We start from the raw sequence: 21,723 nt of genomic DNA on the forward strand, positions 1-21,723 counted from the left end.
TCTGTATCCAGATTTATTTCCTCACTTTGCCTTAAGTTCCACACCAAAAGTTGTTTATTAGACATTTTAAACTGGATTATTTATAGGCATCTCGATCAGCATAATTAAAAGAAAGCTCAACTTTCTCCCCAAATTCTTCTCTCATCATAACTGCCTAATTTCTGATGAAGGCAATACTATATTCTGTTTGTGCAGGTTTGTGACCTCAGAGTCAGTTTCCTCATTGCATTGCATTCAAACAATCTTTCAAGTCTTATCATTTTCATTCTTTTAATATCTTTTGAATCATCTCTCTTTTCTCTCTCCACCCCATAATCATTCTCTACCAAGTTCTCATGGATCTCACTTGGATTACTGTGATAGCCTCCCTAGTTACTCTCCCCACTTTTAGTTTCTCCCCTCTGTTATCTATATTCCTAAAGGATATGTCACCAGCTTTGAAGGTAGGTGGCTTTTTTTGCCCTTCTTTTTCTTCTAAAATACAAACTTTCCTCTTTGGCATTTAAAGCCCTTGAAAACCAGGTTTCTTTCTAGGGTGAAGGCCCATCATATTCCTTCAGAAACTGTTACATCCAAACTGGTGTTCTTGCTATTCCCCACATTCCATAAGCTCCTGTCCCTGTGCTTTTTCAGACGCTGTCCCTTGTCCCTGGAATACACGCCATCTTCATCTTTGTTTTGGGAAAGCCCTAGCTCTTTTCAAAGTTTAGCTAAAGTAGCATCTCCTAATCAGAACTTTCTCAATCTCCAATTTCTAGTGCCAATCCCAATTGTAATCTTTATTTTGTATTAGTTGTGTTCATATTGTTTCCTGAAATAGGATGTAAGCTGCATCTAGCACGAGGACTGGCAATAGTAGATATTTAATAAATGCTTGTTGAATGAATAGAATGAAAGAATCTAAGGAAGTGTCATGACTTACCTGATAACTATGGAGAGACTGATTTGATTTTAGCTCCTCTTTATCCCTCTTTCTCAAGTTTATAGCCAAATAATAATTGAAGGTCCTTTTCCTTAATTTTATATGGATTTATTTATTTTAGAACATTTTAGAACATTTCTGGTTCTTCTTCCATTACCAAGATCTCTATTTTCTTTTTCCTAGGTTCTCTCATTGGTCCTTCTGGAAAGGTACCTTTGAAGATCCACTGGGAACATAGGCGTGTTTGGGGGATCCTGCAGATCAGAGTTTCTCTTCTCAGATTTTGAAGTTTGTGAGATATCTTTTATCTTACATATTGTGTGGAACCATAGGAAATAATCTTGGTTGAAAGGTCAGACTTGCAGGTGAATCTTGTCCTTGAATAAGTCAGGGAACAAATATTGAGGGCTGCCTGCTTCTGTAGTGTGTGTTTCAGCTTTCTTTGACCATAGAGATCCTAAAGAGAGAAGGTAGGATGTGTGTGTGTGTGTGTGCGCGCACATGTGGGCATATCTGGTGCTTTGCAGTACCTTTTTGGGTACTTAATTTGTGGCATCATTTGCATAGGAAACTCTTGATGAGAAAATTCTTCAGTTCACGCAAATAACACTTTTTCTACCACTCACAAAGGGCTACCTAGGGGCTGGAAGAGCTAAAGGGACTTGCCCAGGTCACCCAATCAGTGTGTGTCAGAGGTAAAGTTTGAATTCTAACTTCAGGGCCAACATTCTGTCCACTAGACCAGTATTTCTTTCCTTTTGAATTCACGACTCCTTTTCACTGAGAAATTTTCATGTGACCTTGGACATATATGTACATAAAATGGCTATACAAGCCAAACATTTGCTGATAAAAAATCATAATTTCATGATCCTCCTGCACTGAGTTACAAATCCTCATATAGGATTGTGACCCATAATTTAAGAAGCTGTGTGCTAGACCATTCCACGTTCCCCTTGTCCTTCTCATGAGATATCAAATGGTTTGCTTTGAAGTCTTTAGAAAAGGAGCAATGCTCTCCAAATTGTAGCTTCCTTCTCTATAACATGATGATAACATGAGGCTCTTATGAGAATTAAGACTTACATGCTTAAATAACTATATGGACATATATACATATATTGTATTTAACTTATACTTTAACATATTTAACATATATTGGACAACCTGCCATCTGGGGGGTGGGGTGGGGGAAGGAGGGGAAAATTGGAACAAAAAGTTTTGCAATTGTCAATGCTGAAAAATTACCCATGCATATAACTTGTAAATAAAAAGCTATAATTAAAAAATGAGTTACATGCTTAAGACACTTTACAAACCTTAAAGCAGATCATACAAAGGAAGTTGTAACTACACTGGAGATGCACTGTGCCATAGAGGAAAGGTTCTTACTTCTGAATCTTATTAGCTGTGTGATTGTGAACAGATCACTAAAACTCTATGAGCCCTCATTTGAAAAATTAGAAGAAATTTGAAAAAAATAAAAAAGGATTTCCTGTAGTAACTACCTTGTGGAGGTGTTGTGAGTAGCAATTGAAATTCTGACTGGTAAAGTATTTTGTAAAGCTTTCTCTCTTCTGTCCAGACTTGTGGTTTCATGGAAATGAGCATCATTTTGTCCCTATTAACTTGTAAGGGAGTTATTTAGAAGAACTGAATGCTTAAATGATTTGTTTATTATTACACAGCCAGCATGTATCACCTTAAACTATAAGGTAATGGCTAATGTGGAAATATGTTTAACATGATTGCACATGTATAACCTGTATCAGGTTGCTTGCTGTTTTGGAGAGAGGAGGGAGAAAGGAAGGAGTGAGAAAAATTTGTAAATTCAAAATCTTATAAAAATGAAGGTTGAGGGGCAGCTAGGTAGTGCAGTGGATAAAGCACCAGCCCTGAAGTCAGGAGGACCGGAATTCAAATCTGATCTCTGGACACTTAACACTTCCTAGCTTGGTGACTCTGGAAAAGTCACTTAATCCTAATAGCCTTAGGGAAAAAAAGAAAAAGAAAAAAAGAAAATGAAGATTGAAAACTATCTTTACATTAATTGGAAAAATTACTATTTACATTAAAAAAGAAAAGAAAATATAATGTAAATGGTGTACTCCAGGACATGGAGAACTAAACTACAATAGCCTACCTCTTCAATAGATTTTCAACATAAATATTTCTTCTGAAATCCACAAAAAAGTCTAGAGCTGGGACACTGGTTCTAGGAAACTATAAAAATACTTTTCTTCTATTAAGTAATTTCATGTAATTAAATCAGTTACAAGAACAATATGATCAAAGAACAGTTGTAACTTCCATCTCTCCCATGAGGATTAGACTGTTTTGCTTGGTTTTAGAGTTAACAGTGAGCTTTATAAAATTCTTTTGGTGTTTACTGAAAGTTTCTAATCTACCAGGCTCTGAGGATTCTGGCTTCAATCCACGGCTAACTTTCACTTCTCTTCATCAACTTTGATTTTCATGCATGTTTTTATATGCCTGGCACATAGTAGGCACTTAATGATCGGTGGGTTTATAAGTTCAGAGTAGACAGTCAGTATTTGGAAATTCCTCTGGCTCATGTGCCCCAAAGAAACTTGGGCTAATGATATGTGTTCCTTAGGTTTGTTTGATGGGAATGTGGCAGGATCTAGATTTTCCTTGTCCTCTGAAATGAAAATTTCATCGGGGGAAATCTCAGGTTGTCAAGTCTGGTGTCTCAGAAAACTCTAAGTCACTATTCTGAAAAATGCCAGGCTTTGAATGTACTCTTTCTCTTCTTCCCCCAAGGGGTCACCTTCACCAATTATTGTCCCCAACCATAGATATCGACAGCCACCCAGAACATACCTGCTTGGTTCACTCCAAAGGAAGGATTCAGGGGGTGGCTGTATTATACTCAAGAAATCAGGGAATCTAACTAATATAGAACAAGAAAACAAAAATAGACACACAAAAGGTAATATATTAGATAGTTTATTAAATTTCCTCTGGGCTCACTGTCTGATTTCCTTTAGGGCCAGCCTGATTTCTTTTTGGCTTTGTGCACATCCTAAATGGCATGGCTTAGACCCTATAGTAGCTGGCTAATACTCTGCCACCAGCATTTCAGTCCACACTAGCCCTTCTTACTTTGGTCCTAAGCATTGGTGTGTGGTATATCATGTCTGAATGGGAGGGATGGGGGAGGTGGGAGGGGCAAGTCTTCAGTTGGGAAGGACAAATCTCTTCCTCATCGGCAGAATCCAAGATTATCTTTAGGATCCTGGTGAAGGAAAGGTAATTAAATCAAAAAAGAAGTTTGATTTTGATGAAAATCAGTGAAGCAGGTTGGGGGACCACACCATATATCTCTACACCTTGTTATTTTAGCTCCTGGCTATTTTTAAGCAGTGATTGGACAAGTGAGGCATGAAGCCCAATTTTGAAACCATTTCTCTCATGCAATGTGACCTCTACAAGGATTGCCTAAGGCATCTATTACAAATGTTGGGACCTTCATTCCGTAGTGTAGCTCTTTAAATATTTATAGCTTCTCTCTCTCTCTCTCTCTCTCTCTCTTTCTCTCTCTTTCTCTCTTTTTCTCCCCTCTCTCTTTCTCTCTTCTTTCTCTCTATCTCGCTCTTTCTCCCTCCCTCTCTTGTCTGTCTGTCTGTCTGTCTCTCTCTTCTTTCTATTTCTTTCTCCTCTCTCTCTCTCTTTTTCTCTCTCTTCTTTCTCTCTATCTCCCTCTTTTTCCCTCCCTCTCTTGTCTGTCTCTCTCTCTTTTTCTATTTCTTTCTCCTCTCTTTCTCTCTCTCTCTCTCTTTCTATCTCCTTCTCTCTCCCTCCCTCTCTTGCCCCCCCTTCTTTCCTCGCCTCCCTCTTTCTATCTCTCTTTGTGTCTGTTTCTCTCTCACTCTGTCTGTCTGTCTCTCCTCTCCCTCCTCTCTTTTCCTCTCCTCTCATCTAAGGTATACTCATTTGAAGCTGTCTGTCCTTGGAAAGGCCGGGCACCAGCCACATTGCCTCAGTGGATAAAGGGAAGTTTCCTGGGGCTGTGGAATTCTCACCCCCCGGCAGTGCTGAGGGCTCTGCTTTGTCCATCCGCTTTGTCAGAAGCCTGAGTGATACTTGAGTGGCTGGCTACGGAGCAACATCCAACACTAATTTGATGATGTCACAGTTGAAAGCCCTTGGACTTAGCTCTTTCCTAGGTATTTCCATTACCTAGGGGCTGATGTGATGCTTGTGTTAAAAAGAAAATGAGAAGTATTGTCTTTGGCTGCAACACCAAGGCAGGGGGAAGGTGTAGTCTAGAGTGTTGCACATGGAAATGGACCAGAAGGCACTCAAAACAGCAGGCTGGACCCACATTTCCTTTACTTAGGGGAGAATTTGTAGGATTGAAAATGTCTGCCCCTCCCTCCCCCCACCCCACAAAGTCCAATTTTAACCTGCACTGTCAATGAATGGTTTTTGGCAGGCAGGGAAGCCTACAAGGGAACTGTGTGCTGGTCCCTCGAAGTGGGGTACGTGTTTGGCTTCCCTGCACATTCATTAAGCTCTGCCCTGTCTGTGCTGGGGGGATCTCCCAGAGCCTTCCTGATAGGGGTGAAGTCACTAACTCATGGGAAAGCCCAGCCAAAGGAGAGATTCTTATCGCCAGCTTTGTTTTTCATGTACTTTCATTCTGTGGGGACTCTGGCCAAGCGGTATTTCTGTTCGTTTTTGCAGGACAGCTGCTAAACCCTGCAGATGTTCATCATTCTGCTGTTCAACACCAACCGTGGGGGACAGTGAGTCTAGATCGACCCTAGTGGCCGAGGCAGGGGCAGGGGCAGGGGGAATGTAGCTGGTACGGAGCCCTTCCTTCTTTCGTCCAATCTTGATTCTTGGTCACACAGCAAGTCCTCTCCCATGGCATACTTGGCTTTGGACTGGGCCAAGAAGGTAGGCAGGTTCACTTGGCGCTCCTCAAACCTGGTCTTGGGAGAGGACTTGTTATTGCTAAGGTTACATCTGAGCAGTTGGTTGGTGGGGCTATTGGGGTGGTGTTGGAAGGGGAAAGCAGCTTAAGACAGCTGGAATCCAATGGTCTGGGCTCATCACTTAGCCTGAGCAGTCCTCACCTCCATTACTATCGTTTCTGTACAGGAAAGAAATAAAAAGAAAATATTATGAGTTTGGATAGCATACACTACGCACACAATACAGCTCTTTTCTTGTTCTCCAGGTGTACAGAGCTCATTTTCTGTTGTCCAGGTGTACTGGATGAAACCCAGTTTTCTGCAAAGCTCTTGGATTTCATCTGACAGACTTCAGGCCTTTATTTGAACTTAATTTATTCTGCCTGGTTCTGATGATTGGCCACATGCAGGTAACATGAGTCAGACAGTAATTATCACAAAGAAAGAAAGTCATATACCTTGTGTAGAGTGCAGAAGAGACAAAAGATTCCTGGGTTTATTCACATACATGGTTAAACATAAAAAGCAGCAGACACTTTGAAATTATACCACTTGGCAACATAAAACTGCATTTGGGATTGAAATCATACCACTTGATAGCATAGAACTGCATTTGGGGTTGAGATGAAAGAGGTACATGGAAGAAGGAAAAGAATGAACTGGATATGAAACATACTTAGTGTAGAGGAATGAAAACTGATTCTAGAGACAGAAGACCTGGATTTAAATTTTCCCCTTCCCTCCAGTACACACTTCTTGTGTGACTGGGTCACATGTAACCTTTCTGACCTCAGATTTCTCATTTATAAAATTATGGGGTGGTAATTGATGGGAAGAGGTTCCAATCATGGATCTAGTATTATATGACTTTAGCTTTTCAACACTGAATGATATATTAAACAAGTCTTCTGGAAGAACAAAAAAGATTTCATTTATCACCTTCTTTGAGAAGAAAATTGGATGGGTGTTTTATTACCTTTGGGTTAGATCTGTCACTTCATTGGTATGTATAGGGAATTCAAAGGAAAGAAATAAACTCCCTTTACCAGTGCAGATTGCCACCTTCTCAAGCAAATTATGTTCTGGAATTGCCTGCTGTGTGTGAGAGGTTTAAGTGACATGTCCAGGATCACAGAGACAGAGATCACACCTCCAAGAGATGGAGCCAAGATGGCAGAGTTAAGGCAGAGGCTCACCTGAGCTCTCTCTCAGACTCCTTTAGAATGTGTCCAGGACAAAACTTGGGACTCAGGCTTTTTTGACTCAGAGGCTAGCTCTCTATCTACCACCTAGAATCATGGAATCAATGTCCATGTAGTCTAACTCCTTCACAAAAACACTCCTCACTATATCCTACATGAAAGGTGGTCATTTCTTAAAGACATCCAGGGAGGATGATCCCACCACTTGCCTAAACTGCTCATTTCATCCTTGGGAAGCTTTAAGGAGTTTTTCTTGATCTTTCAAGCTCAAAATTGCCTCTTTACAATTTCTACCCATTTACAGGTTCTGCTCTCAGGGGTCAAAAAAAGAACAAATCCCTGCTTCAAAGAATTGAAGATCACTATCAAATCACCCCCAAGTTTCTTTTCTTAAGCCAAATCTGTTCAGTTCCTTCAACTGACCTTCATTTGCCATGGATTCAAAGCTCTTCATCATCCTAGTTGCTCTCCTCTGGATGCTCTAGCTTATCAATGTTCTTAAACTGTGCACTTGGAACCAAATATGATACTCAGGATGAGTTCTGATGATGGCAGAGTAAAGTGAAACTCTCTCCTCGCTATTCCTGGAAACTATGCCCTGCTGCCTCTCCAGTCATTACTGTCATTGTTGTTGCCATTATTGTCATCATCATCATAATGATTATTATTCCCTGGATGTTGTATATATTGAGCTAGAAGCTGCTCCTTGGTCTATTCATCCACTTAAATCTCAGGCTATTCTTGTCCTGATGTATTATAATCCAGCCCTCCATTCCATCTCAAAGCCAATTTATCCAGAGATGTTGTTGGTAATGTTTAGTAGTTGAATAATTTTCTCTTTGATTAAATTAGAATACCGCTAGACTTCCCTCCACCCCCCACCCCCCTGCCACGTTACCTCCAAAGATATTGAAACTTGTCTATTCAAATAAGTGCAAGGTTGGAACAGTTTTGTGGAGTTACTATACTAAAGGGCAGTTGTGGGGGAGGAAGAGGGGAATTCTTTTTTTCTTCCCCTCCTATTGGTTATAGTGATGTCTATCAGTAGATTTACTTGTTCAGTAGGAGATGCTTTGGCTAGAAGTACAAGGGTTAGTTCAAGAGAATTCAAGGTGCAAATGAAGGCAGACATAGAGATGCACTGACTTGAGGGAAGATGCATCTTTAAGGCTCATGATTCTGGTATCAGAGTAGAGACCCAACTGTGGATTTAAGGAAGAACTAGACCTGACTACTGAGATTGGAGTGAAGAGAACTCTAGAAAGGACATCAAGGCCCCAAAATATTAGTTACATTTGTTTTCTTATTACCTTGGTACTTTGCATTTTTACTAAATGTAATTTTCCCATGAATTTGTGAGAAAGTGCATTTCAGGTTTTTTTTTTTTTTTTTGGAGGGGGAAGGAATGGGTTGTTGCTTCTATTCTATGCCATCTTAAAAATTCTGTTGTTTTGAGCTAATTATATCAACTGGCTGGCTGTTAACAGGAAACATAACAGTGGGAGGGACTGTAATTTTAGTTTGCCCTTGTTCTGTCATTTTTTCAGTCAAGTTCAACTCTTTGTGACCCATTTAGGATTTTCTTGGCAGAGATATTGGAGCGGTTTGCCATTTCCTTTTCCAGCTCATTTTACAGATGAGGAAACTGAGGTAAATAGATGAAGTGACCTATCCAGGATCACACAGCTAGTCAGTGTCTGAGGCTAGATGTGAATTCAGGAAGATGAGTCTTTCTCACTGGAACCCTGGTGCTTTATGCACTATGGCACCACCTGGAACCTCTAAGTCACTTAGAGAGAGAGAATTGCATTACAAATGAATAGCTGAACAGGGTTTTACAGCTTACACAACTCCCTCACTTTACAGATAAGAAAACTGAAACTCTAAGAAGTTGTGACCAGCCCAAGGTAACACATAGCAAGTGACAGAGCCAGAATTCAAGGTAAGGCAATGTTACCCTTCTACTATACCAAGCTTCCAGAGATCTTAGGAGCCTGTGAGAAAACCAGTATTTCTTTGTAGAGGAGGAGGGAGCAGCAAAGATCTCTCACTCTTGAGAACTGTGCCTTAATAAATTGGCATTATGAGGATTTGCCTGGTAGACTTTGTATTTCTCATCCTCACATTCAGATGAACTTCTAGGTCACCTTGGGCACATGATCCAAGGAGTGTTGCCATATGTAATATAGTAGTCTTTTCTTATACTTAAACCTAGTATTCCCAAATCAAGGTTCTAGAAGCACTTTTAACACCCTAGTTTCCTCAATATGTCCATTTTCCAATGGAGAAATTGATGTATGAAAAAGAAAGAGGCATTGCAGGAAGCTACTCTCACCTTTTCTGTCCTTCCTGGCACGTTTCATCATCACAGGTGGAATGGAGACCAACCAGGGCATATTTCTATAACTACAAAAGATGAATATAAAGTTTTCCTGAATTTTCCCCCCTTTTCCTTCCATTAGCATAGAAAATAGACACGACTCTATTTCTCTACATTTAAAAGAAAAATTTGTTGTCAATTCTCCAGTCCCGCCTCTTCCAGCAAGCTTTCACCAGCTGTTCCAGGCAGTACTCACATTTTCCTCTGAAACCCTCAGGCACTTACTGTAGTTTGTGCTGCTTATTGGCTCAGCATATGCAACTTTTACTGAAATGGATCCTTGGATGTCCATGTCTGTCCCCTGTGAGCTTTTAGCTATGTTTCAGTACTGGTCTGCTTGACTCCATTGCAAACTTTGTGCTCTGGGGCAGAAATGAGGATGTTCTAGATGGCTCTGTAGCATCCATAGCCCTTAGCATAAAGTAATGGCCATAGTAGGTATTCATAAAATATTTGCTGAATATGGCTGCTTAAATAAAAACTGCTTGCAGGTCTCTTACAAAAAGATGGAAACATAGGGATGGTTCTTCCAACTTTCTCTTGGCTATTTGCTCAAGGCAAACCTATTAGTTTAATTAAGTTCCTTTTACTCCCTTTGAAACCCGCCTTCCTTGTGCTTTGGCTGGGAATTGATTCCACCAGCAAGCCTTATGACTCTGTTGTGACAAATAACAGATACCATCAGACATGTGTTGCTATAGATACTCCTACTGAGAAGCCTCCAGCATGAAGCATTCTGGTATTAGGGACACCAATGTGCATGCACATAGCAAAAGCAAAAGGGAGCGGGCTGGTGTATCCTGAGCTTTCTTCAAAACACAGTTCAGGTATCACTTCCTACACTCCTACAAGTGATCCTCTCACTTGCTGCTGTTTTCTCCCTATTGAAAGCACTCTGCATTATTTTTATTTTTAATTTTGCTAAGGCAATTGGGATCAAATGACTTGCCCAGGGTCAAACAGCTAGGAAGTGTTGAGTATCTGAGGCAAGATTTGAACTCAAGTCCTCCTGACTTCAGGGCTGGAGCTCTATCCACTGGACCAATTAGCTGTCCCTCTGCATTTATTCTTACATTTTATTTTCCCAATAGAATGTAAGCCCTTTAAGGAGGGCACTTTCACTATTTTTGCCTTTGAATTCCCAGTTCTTATCATAATATCTTCCACTTGGTAGGTGCTTAATGTTTGTAATACTGAATGAATGAGTAGATTAATCAGCTAACAAACATTTATTGAGTATTTACAGTGTGCCATGTTATTGTGTGGGTTTTGGGGACACAAAGCCTAACCTGAAATCATTCTTGCCCTCAAGGATCTTACATTCCTCTGAATGACACTTACTACAGACATCAGTATTCAAATGGGATGGATAGACACTCATCTTCATTGTGTATTCAGGAGAAGATTAGGCTTTCTTTATAAATAGAAAGAAAGAGGGAATCTGACTCTTACCTATGAAGGATTTACTGTGTAGTACCTCCCTGAGAAGGTAGATTTGACCAACAGAGTGTGTTTTGGGGAACTCTTGGCTGGGGGGGGAGAGGGGAGGAAAGCTCCTTCACAAAATTCTGCTGAAGAGGCTTGAGTTGAAATTTACCCTAATAGGAGATATGCCCCGAAAATACATGCACAGAAACATCTAAACAGGTACAAAATACAGGTTAGACTGAAAAGCTTGTACCTTTAAAATTATATTTGGCTTTTTCTTGGATAATCACATACCCTAGCCTTGCCAACTCATGTAACGGAAACAAAACCAGAATAAATATCTCCCTAAGGATTCAGGCCCTTTGGAGAGAGCAGCTCTGTTGCCATCTTCATGAGTCTTGTTTGATGACCAAGATTATGAGCTGTTGTTAGCCTGCAATTTACTTTCATTAAATGGAGATGGGGCCTAGCCAGACTTTGCCAACACATATAAAAGAATCATTAACCCCTGGGCTCCTGTATTGATGTTCCCTTCCTGGTAGAACTCCTACTGGGACTAAAACCATTACCAATAAAGGCGCTTAAAGAATATTGGATCCTGATGGGTAAACATGGTAAATATCTTATTAGGGATATAACTTGATCTTTCTTATTTTGGGCCATACTGGAGAATTGCCATCCTTTCCAAGTTGTGTAATATTCCCACAATTTCCCAATAATCTGTGAATTCAGTTTTCATGATTTGAGAGATTGAAGGCTGGTAATATAGCACCTGAATAAGAACTTTCTATTTATGAAGTAGGAGGGTTAAAATATTGCCAGAGGGAGCTGGAGTTCATGGTTCTGTCAAAGGAGTTGTACATGGAACTATAGAAATTTGGGACAGTCCAAGTGGGGAACAGCTGTATCCAGCAAAGACCTTTTACCTGTATTGAGCCTGCTTTATTCCATGTTTTTCCCTCCTGGGATGAATTGACTATGGGATCCTCACAGATTTAGGTACATTTTACTCTACTAAAGCATGTTGGAACCTTCTTTGACAATGTCTGGGAAACTTGACAATATATGTTAGACTGAATCAGGTCTCTTTGCCTCTGAGACTGGTTTGATATATACTATCCCATCTATAAAATAGGGATAATAATAGCAGGGACTTCACATGGTTCCCGTAAGGATCAAATGAGATAATGTAAAATGTCTTGTAAGTTTTAGATCCCTTAATACTTATTTACTATTATTAATATTATTGGAAGGAAGATTTCAGAAGATGTAAACCCTCTTCCCCTCTAATTAATAGGGCAAGAAAACAATAGGCAGAGGAAATAAGTCTAGATTCGGCAAACCACCTTTTTGCCAATGAATTGGTGGATATGTTTCATTGATAATAGTATCATATCAAGTCCAGCCTTCAAAAGGCTGGAGTTTTCTGGAGAGAAAGAGTAATTACTATTAGCCCGTGAACAATGCTCTTAATAGCAATGGAGAGCTGTTCAACAGCAGCTAATCTGGAAGGTGAGTGAAGAAGTATCCCTGGAGGACAGGGAACAAAGACAGTGAGCCCCGTGAGAGACTAGACATACAAATGTGCAGGAACCCACAAAATACCTATGCTTTTTTGTGCTGTAAATTATGCTGAACTCTGCATTGAGTCCCAAGCCGCTCTGCAATTCCTGAAGCAGACCCTTCATCTGAATCCTAAAGTTCCTTTCTTTTCTCATTCCTTGAATTCTGTTTGCTTCTGGTTCATATTTCTGACCTGGAACCCACCTTCTCCTTCCTACTGATTTCTTGGTTTGTTATAGATTCTTCAGTGCTCTTCTAATGGGGAATCTCTCTGTAGTGACCTTTCTGAGTTCCCCACTTGGAGAAAACTTTGCTCATGACATAGACAATTGACGGTCCCTTTCCTTGGGTCCCCACCAGGTGGAATTGTAAGAAACAGTCCAGCATGTTGTCCAGTTGCTGACCAGTTTTTCAGGATTCCGAGTGGACAGTATAAGCCATTAGGAATAAACTTGGGCCTTTTGTCCCTCTGATGTTTCAGGCAGTGTGGTATGGTGGACAGAGCTGACCTGGAGTCAGAGGATTCTAGAATTAGGTTCAGCTTCTGATATCCATTTAACTGTGGGCAAGTAATTAGGCCTCAGTTCTTCATCTATAAAAAGAAAGGGTTGAACTAAATGTTCTCCTAGGTTCCTTCCAGCTGTGCAGTTATGATCCTATGGTCTCTTCTGCAGTTACAGAATATGAGCTCCCTGAATCATAGAAACACCTACATAGAACAACGCCTCCGAGGCCATCTTAGCCAACACAAAGCATTAGAACAAGAGACTCCCAGGATTTTGAAGAGAGAAATAAAGTGGTTTCTTCATAGAATCCTATGGACACTTTGCACAAAACAGGATAGGAATCATCATTTTTATTATCTTGCTGTTTATTTCCCATCTGGTTTTGAAAATAATGCTAATCATGAAGCTCCAGATTGAAGGGAAAGAAATAGTATGAGCAAATCAACTCAAAGGAAATAATTGAAAACAAAGAACTAGGGGGTTTAAAGTCCCAGAAGAAGAGTTTACTTCTGCAGGAGGAATGGGGAAAGAATTTTGCTCGAGTTCCCAGGAGGTACTGGTTTTTTCGCAACGCAGCTCTGATTTTTCTCTCTTGAGCACCATAGAGCTCAAAAGGGTTATATTATCCTAAGCACAGAAGGGTACAACTCTGCAATAACCAGTGCATCTGTGTCCATGAACTGACGGTATCTTAGGAACAGGAATGAACCCTAAATGACACAGATGTGTGCTCTTTGAAACCAGATAACTTTTTGACAAACTAGTTTGAGAAAGCAGAAACTAACTAACTAAACACACTCTGCCTTTGTGTTTCTGTCTCTGTCTCTCTCTGTCTTCATCTGTCTCTGTCTGTCTGTCTGTCAGTCTGTCTGTCTGTCTTTCTCTCTCCCCAACTTGGAACCCAAATCAGGCAAAGACTTTCTCAAAGGTTGGGTACATAGACAGTCAACAGGCCAATGGCTACCAAGACTCTTCTAGGGTGACATCCCAGGAGCCCCCAGTATTTTGGATGTCTTAGTTCTCCCAAGCTTCAGGCTCAGGAAGGAACTAAGGCATTAAAAGGTAATTAGACAATAGGGAGAATTAGCTGTCCAACACCTAAGGTATGTATTACTTATGCCACGGACACATTTAATTTGACCATGTACAATAGCACACTTAATTTCCATCTGTTACATTTATGTTAAATCTATCTCTCCAACTGGATTGTAAGTCCTTGTCAGTATGCATGTGTGTGAAGTTAGAGAAAGCGATATTTTTCTGTTTCTTGTTTTTCCTCCTATTTTGCATAGTAACAGTCTGAGCATCTTGGGAGAAACTCTTATCCTCTGGGAGAACTTTACTGGGCTCAGAAATACAAATGGCTCAGAATGGGTGGTATCCACCATATTTTTTTTCCTTGGTGATACTGATACAGTAGCACATATTGCAGTAAGGCTGCCTAAGATGAAAGTTTTGAGATCTTTAAGAACTGAATGCTCTTGGAGAGCCTTTGATTTGCCAGGAAGCAGTCACCGCCATGTCCCCAAGCCACAGCATCAGAACCAGCAGAACTGACTACATGTACACAACAGCTGGGATTTTCAAAGCAGCCCCTATCACTGTACTGTGTATTACTGATTCTAGTGGGATAATTGTAACAGGACAATTCCCTAATAATTACTCAGGTATCATCACTGTAGTTGGTAAGTAAAGTTGCTGGTCCATGAATGCTGCCTCCCCTGGGCACTTTATCCATTTGTCTCTTGTCATAAGCTGTCTACCATCCCCTGCTGTGGTGTGCCTCTGAGGCAGGAGCTCAGCATGCACCAGCTGAATGGTGAGATACAGATGAGACAGTGTGGATCGCCTCTGGTTACCCACCAGCAGCCTGACAGGCTGTTAAGAATGCTCTCTCACTGCTCCTCAGTCCCTCCTGATCAGCCTCAGCATCCAGGAGTGTTGCTCACCTGCCCTCACTGCTCCTCATGTGGTACTTAAGGTCCTGGCAAGTGAAATGATGATCTCTAAAATAGATCTGAGGCAAAAGTAGAAAATTATGGAATATATTTCCTTCCTCCACTTCTCTGATTCTTCCCTGCAATCTCTTAGTTTCTTTCTTCTTCTGTTTCATGAGTGCAACATTATCGTGTATTTTAAAACATAAGTAAAGGCAGCTAGTTGGTGCAGTGGATAGAGCACCAGCCCTGAAGTCAGGAGGACCCCAGTTCAAATCTGGTCTCATATATTTAATCCTTCCTAGCTATGTTACCCTGGGCAAGTCACTTAATCCCAATAGCCTCAAAAAAAACAAACAAACAAACAACCCCCCCCCCAAAAAAAAAAAAAAACCAAACATAAGCTAAGCCAAAGATGTTTTGTTGACAATATATAGGTTTGCTATTTGTGATCCTCAAGAAACTGTCCCAAAAGGATGTCTTTTAGAGTCAGGTGACTTTTGTGTGTTGGGGACCCCTCTATACTTGGTCTGTTTTTGCAGGGTACTCATTGTGCACAGTGCATTCTGTATCTTGGGTAGGTGTCCAGGTGGATGCCTGGATTATTATAATGGCCTGTCATTATTCTGGTCTCAAGTATTTCTCTGCTCTAGCACAGCTGTCAAAGTGAACATTACTCTCCTCCTACTCAATAAACTTCAGTAGCTTCATTATTGCCTCTAGGATCAAATATAAAATTCTCTGGCATTCAAAGCCTTTATAATCCGTTCCTTCTTTCCAGTCTTCTTACAACATTACACCTTACTCCCTGCCCTCATATTCTGTGATCCCAGGACACCTTCCTTCTTGCTGTTCCTAGTCCATCTGTCTCCAAGAATTTTCACTGATGGTCCCCCCATCTCTGAATGATCTGGCTTATCTTTGCCTTCTGGTTTCCTGTGATTCCCATAAGTCCCAGTTAAAATCCTTCCTTCTATAGGAAGTCTGGGCAGCTAGGTGGCACAATGGATAGAGTGCCAGGCCTTCAGTAGCAAGACTCATTTTCTTGAGTTCAAATCCGGCTTCAGATTCTTACTAATTGTGTGATCCTGAGCGAGGCAGATAACCCCATTTGCTTCAGTTTCCCCATCTGTAAAATGAGCTGGAGAAAAAATGGCCAACTATTCTAATATTTTTGACAAGAAAATGCCCAAATAGAGTCAAGAAAAGATGGACACACCTGAAAAATAACTGAACAATAGGAAGCCTTTCCTGATCCTCCTTAATTCTTCTCTCTTATTAACTCCAATCTAACCTTCATGTAGTTTAATTTTGCATTATTTTTTTGCATGTTGTTTTCCCCATTATATTGTGAATTTTTTGAGAGCAAGAACCATTTTTTACTTTTTTGTCCCCCCATGTTTGGTCTAATACTTATCACACAGTAGATGTGTATTTATTTAATAAATATTTGACTGACTAAATCATCAGGAGGATTTTCTACAATAAGATTTCCCTATACCATTGAAATCACAGTTCTGGATGAAACTAAAAACATGATAGAATTGTATCAAAATGAAGTGGGATTTCCTGAAACCTTTCCATGATTTCATAGTCTAGGAATTTTAAGATAAGACCCCCAAACAAGGTCCAATGCATGGAATCTATAAAAAATCTTATGTCTATGGAGCACTGGAAGATTCTGGAAGGAATCATGATAATGTACAAGAAAACAGCAAAGAAAGACTTTAGAACTGGGATCGATATAGTGACAAACGATGACTTCAGAAGACTGAGGAAAAAGCTTGCCACCTGGCTCTTGTCAAAGAAGTAATAAATGCAAGGTTCAGATGAGATGGAGATTTTCAGATGCGACTATTACGTATCCTAGTTTGTTCCAAGGCAAGGTTTCTATGTGGGTGGGAGATTTGATGGGTAGTAATAAAAATGCAAAAAGAAAAGAAAGGAGGGAAGGAAGGAAGGGAGAAATAAAGAAAGGATAGAAAGAAAAAGAAAAAAAATGTACTCCCCAAATATAGGAGGTTTGGTCCAACCTAACATGTAGGGAAAGATCCTAATCTGTCCAAGTTGGCTCTACGGAGCTCCTAAAGCTCCTTCCTCTCAATTCTGGCATTATGTGTATAGAGAGTAAGCATGATGGACATAATATGACAATAGCAACAAAAGGAGTTCTTGGCTTGTACCAAGGAGTTTTAGGCTTGCAAGGAGATGGCATAAAGTATCAAGGTGGATGGAGGACACCATCAGAGAAAAGAAGCACATTATCAATAAAGTCAGAATTTTGTCCCAGAAAAACAAAAATGTTATGGATTCAGAATTGATTAAACAATGTACAGGTAAATGCAAAGCCCATATTGAAATGGGATGGTATTATCAGATCTGATATCGAAGGCCAATTCACCTGCCTCCAGTGACCCTCATCACCCTACAAAGTCATGTGAACTTCAAGGCTATGGAAAGGTAAGGTAACTTCCAGAACATTAAATCTCAAGTTTTATGATGAAGTTTCTTAATCCAAGAAATAGACTCTCTGTCTGAACTGTGGACCAAGTGCCTGAGCACAAAGGAGATGAAGAATCTTTTCTCCCTAACTTAAGCTTAGTCAGAGATAGGAAGGAAAAAGAATATAAGTCTTTGTAATAACTTCTCTTAACCAATCAAAGTTTTGGGTTCCTAACCTTGAAACTGACTCTAATTTATATTTCCTTGAATTTGTCAGGACCCTTGTCTTGCTATTAGATAGAAATACGCTAATCCCCAAAGAACTTTCTTAGTCATGATCTAAGTAAGTAACATCTTAGGTGAAAGTCCAAACATAACAGGAATTGGGTTTCAATTAAAAATTTTTTTGGGGGTAGAAATAATGGAACATATGGACAGAGGAGACTGTGGAATAGAAACATGGCAATACCAGTTAGTAGCTTCCCTTGGCAGTTCTTAAAATTATCATAAAAATCAGTTCTTAGCATCCAACTTGTAAATTTTTATTTTGTTTTGTGTTTAAGTCATGAATATATTCAAAATAAGATCTTTTATGTTTTAGTAGTTCTATTGATATCTTTTTTTTTGGCTTTTGACTCAAAGATATTAATTAGTATTCAAGCAGACTATTTTCTCCTTTACTACTAGCAGAGTTCATCATATATATTCTAGTCCCATCATCCTCTTAACTACTAGTGGAAGATAACATAGTATCTCACAAAAATTTTCAGGAACTGATATAGTGTATTTAATTCCACCTCTTAAATGCATGCAAACAAATTCTAAACCTATGTCATAATTTTGACCTCAAAACTTTACTATACACATATTACAATTGGTAAAAGTAATCATTGTTTCTTATTGACAACAAAATTGGGATCACACAAGCAGAGAGATATGCCCTATAAATTGCAAGGCTGAATGTAAAATCATGTACAAATAGGAAAAGGAAAAACTCAGATAAAAAGCAGAAGTTCAGGGTTGTCTTTCATGTTAAGAGGTGATTGAAATCTTCAAGGAAAATTGTTCATGAAAAAAATACAGGAGACAAGTAAACAATGGCAATTTTGTAACTGCCATGGAAAAGTGAACACATACTTTAAGAACAACCTTTTGATCCTTTTGACAAGGGAGGACAGTTTATTGTTTGAAGCAGGATTACTGCAGATCAATTGTTAAATGTGGGTCAGTTTTACAGTCTTTTCTTGCCTTTTTGCTCTCTTCCTTCTCCAAATACTTTCACTTAATAGCATTTTTTCCTAAGATAGTTTTCAACTATCTTTTTTAAAATAAGATTTTGAGTTCCAAATTGTTCTCCCCTTTCCCCTTTCCTCCCTTATCCCTGAGACAGGCAATACAAGTACAACCATGTTAAATATATTTCCATATTAGTCATGTTGTGAAAGAAGAATCAGAACACAAGGAAAAACCACGAGAAAGAAAAAAACAAAAAAAGTAAAAACAGCATACTTTGATCTCCATTCGGTCTCCACAGTTCTCTCTCTGGATGTGGATAGCAATTTTCATCATGTGACTTTTGGAATTGTTTTGGATCACTGTATTGCTGAGAAGAGCTAAGTCTATTATAGTTGTTCACCTCACAGTGTTGCTGTTACTGTGTATAATGTTCTCCTGGTTCTGCTCACTTCTCCCAGCATCAGTTCATAAATCCATGTTTTTCTGAAATCTGCTTGCTCATCATTTTTTATAGCATAATAGTATATTCTATTACATTCATAAACCACAACTTGTTCAGCCATTCCTCAATTGACAGGTATTACTTCAATTTCCAGTTCTTTGCCACCACAAAAAGAGTCACTATAAATATTTTTGTTTATGAGTCTTTGCCCCCCTTTTTAAATGATTTCTTTGGGATATAGATCCAGCAGTAATATTGCTAGATCAAAGGATATGTACAATTTGATTGCTCTTTGGGCACAGTTCCAAATTTCTCTCTCTCAAATGGCTAGATCAGTTCACAACTCTACCAACTGTACATTAGTTCTTGACACATTTTTAAGAATAGTAAGAAAAATGAATACTGAGCATGAGGAATGGTTAAGTTCCTCACTAAGAACATGCTTGCCATTTCCCCCAAAGCAAAATTTGGGGGAAAAGCAAAATTAACATTAGGCTTTATTTTTGGCACAATGGATGGAACCATCTGGGCACATGTAACTAGTTGAAGGTTACCTTGTTAAGCTCTTCCATTTGTTCCACTTTCCCTTTCTCCTGTAGCAACAGATTTCTAGCTTTCAAGTGAATTGGTAAAATGCTTGGATATCTGGAATGACATTCATTCCTCACTGTAAGATTAGAGAATGGCCTGAGAATTTTGTTGGCAATTTCTGATAGATGATAAGTAGAAACTTCTATTTAAAAAAAAGTCATATTTCCTATTCACAATGCTTTTTCCAACAGGAAACTGAACAGGAGTTAGTACAGGGCACAGGGAAGGGATGTACTTTATTTGTAGTTATTTAGTCATTTCACTCATGTCTAACTCTCTGTGAGCTCATTTTAGGTTTTCCTGGCAAAGATATAGGAGTGGTTTTTCATTTTCTTTTCCAGCTTATTTTACAGATGAGGAAACTGAGGCAAGCAGGATTAAGTGGTTTGTCCAGGATCCCACAGTTAGTGTCTGAGGCTAGATTTAAACTCAGGAAGATGAATTTTCCTGACTCCAGACTCATTGCTCTATTGATTGTGCCACCTAGCTGTTATCATTTTTTCTTTTGATTTTCTATGATTGGCATAGATCTTTTGCCAATGTTGGAATAAAAAATATATAGCCCTATGTCTTGGACCATGTTGATTTTAGTCATAATGTGAGGGATAGGATTGGGAAGAACAAAGGGAACAGTTCCTTCTTGGAACTAAACTAAGAGCCCCTGACTTTGGTCTCATAGCTTTCACTCCTCAAGCCTTTCTGTTTTCATGGATCAGTTAATTCCAGCTAGAAGCACTGAATCTATTAATCCCAACCCCAGGTGCTGAAGCACTCCCTTATTTACTGAACTGCCGTGATACTCTGAGTTCAGATCTGTCACACCTCATTCCTGATTATCTATTGTCTTTCTTTTTCTCTTGGCTCTACTGTAGACTGATGTCTACCTTTGGACCTTAGCTCCCTATTCCCCTTATTATTCTTAGCCTCCAGGCATTTGCTATACTAAGAATTGTACCTCTACAACTTATTTGCCACAGAGAGTAATGCTCATTAATTTTAATTTCTAAAAATAATATGCCATAGTTCACAAAGCACCAGGATTAGAGTCAAGAAATCTTAGGTTCAAATAACACAGACACTGGCTAGTTAGGTCCTCCTGGGAAATAAGTCAGTTTTTCAGATCCCATTTGTTAATCTCTAAAATGGGGATAATAACTATAGCACTAACCTCCCAGGACTTAATGTTATAAGCACGGAATGAGATAATGTTTGTATCCTCTGCAGACTATAAAGCACTATTATTTTTTATGTAGCGGTAATCAAAAAACACATGGTTAACTATGATTTTTGATATATGGATATATTTTCTTGCTTTTAATGTAGTTATTAAGAAGTATACATTCCAAAGAAAAATGTAATCTTTGACTTTCAATAATTTAATGGCTTAAATGTTAAGGAAATATTAATTCACATTTTAGACTTCCTATTAATGCTGTACAATAAATTCCCTTCAGTCTGTTTAAAGAATAAAAACATTATTTTTTAAAAAAATGCCACAATAAGATAATTAAAAGTAAAAATGGAAAAAAATGACCCAATCTCAGACTGGATGGTCCTTAACTTACAGAGTATTCTCTCTAGTTTCAGTTTCCTAAGACTATCTTGCAGGAGGTTGGGATTCTGGGATCTAAGAGTGGCAGTAGTGCTGCTGCTTCCCTGAAAAGGTTCACTCTGTAGATGTCCCCATTTGTGGGAGTTGATGGGGCAATAGATTTGAAAATCTATAAGAAATTTGAAATTCACAAGAAACACAAGTATATGGTAAAAGGTAGTGGATATTAAACCAAGAGGGATGTAGTAGGGGTGATCTTTGAGTTGCCACATGGGAGATGATGGAGAACCAGGAAGGAAGAAGGGAAGACAGAGGTAGAGTAGAGCATTGTTGCGCTTTGTTTGTGTATCCTTCCACTGTAGGATCATTGTGTTACACATGCACATGTGTATTATGTGCTTGTGGCTTGGTCACACAAGTACCCTCCTATAAGCTAGTGACTGTGGAGCAGACAGTGCTTGGATTCTATCTAGTATGACTTATATGATAGAAGACATATGAAGAATTTAGCTTCATGTTTCTGAAGGAGATTCTGGGTAGAGGGGTGATCCCAGGGACTGGAAAGCCTAACAGTCCTAC

The 21,723-nt window shown here is 39.3% G+C and overlaps 1 protein-coding gene across 1 annotated transcript in view; it reads right to left on the minus strand.

The window, feature by feature from the left end:
• Positions 1-4,734: 4,734 nt before the first annotated feature.
• The window catches only part of SYT9 (synaptotagmin 9), a 202,679-nt gene continuing 185,690 nt past the window's right edge, over positions 4,735-21,723 (minus strand). Inside the window, exon 7 of the mRNA XM_051964791.1 lies at positions 4,735-6,044. Within this exon, the coding sequence (XP_051820751.1) occupies positions 6,036-6,044 (9 nt within the window). The 3' untranslated portion in view covers positions 4,735-6,035. The remainder of the gene's footprint in view (positions 6,045-21,723) is intronic.

The sequence above is a fragment of the Antechinus flavipes genome, chromosome 6, assembly GCF_016432865.1.
Source record: "Antechinus flavipes isolate AdamAnt ecotype Samford, QLD, Australia chromosome 6, AdamAnt_v2, whole genome shotgun sequence".
NCBI lineage: Eukaryota > Metazoa > Chordata > Mammalia > Dasyuromorphia > Dasyuridae > Antechinus > Antechinus flavipes.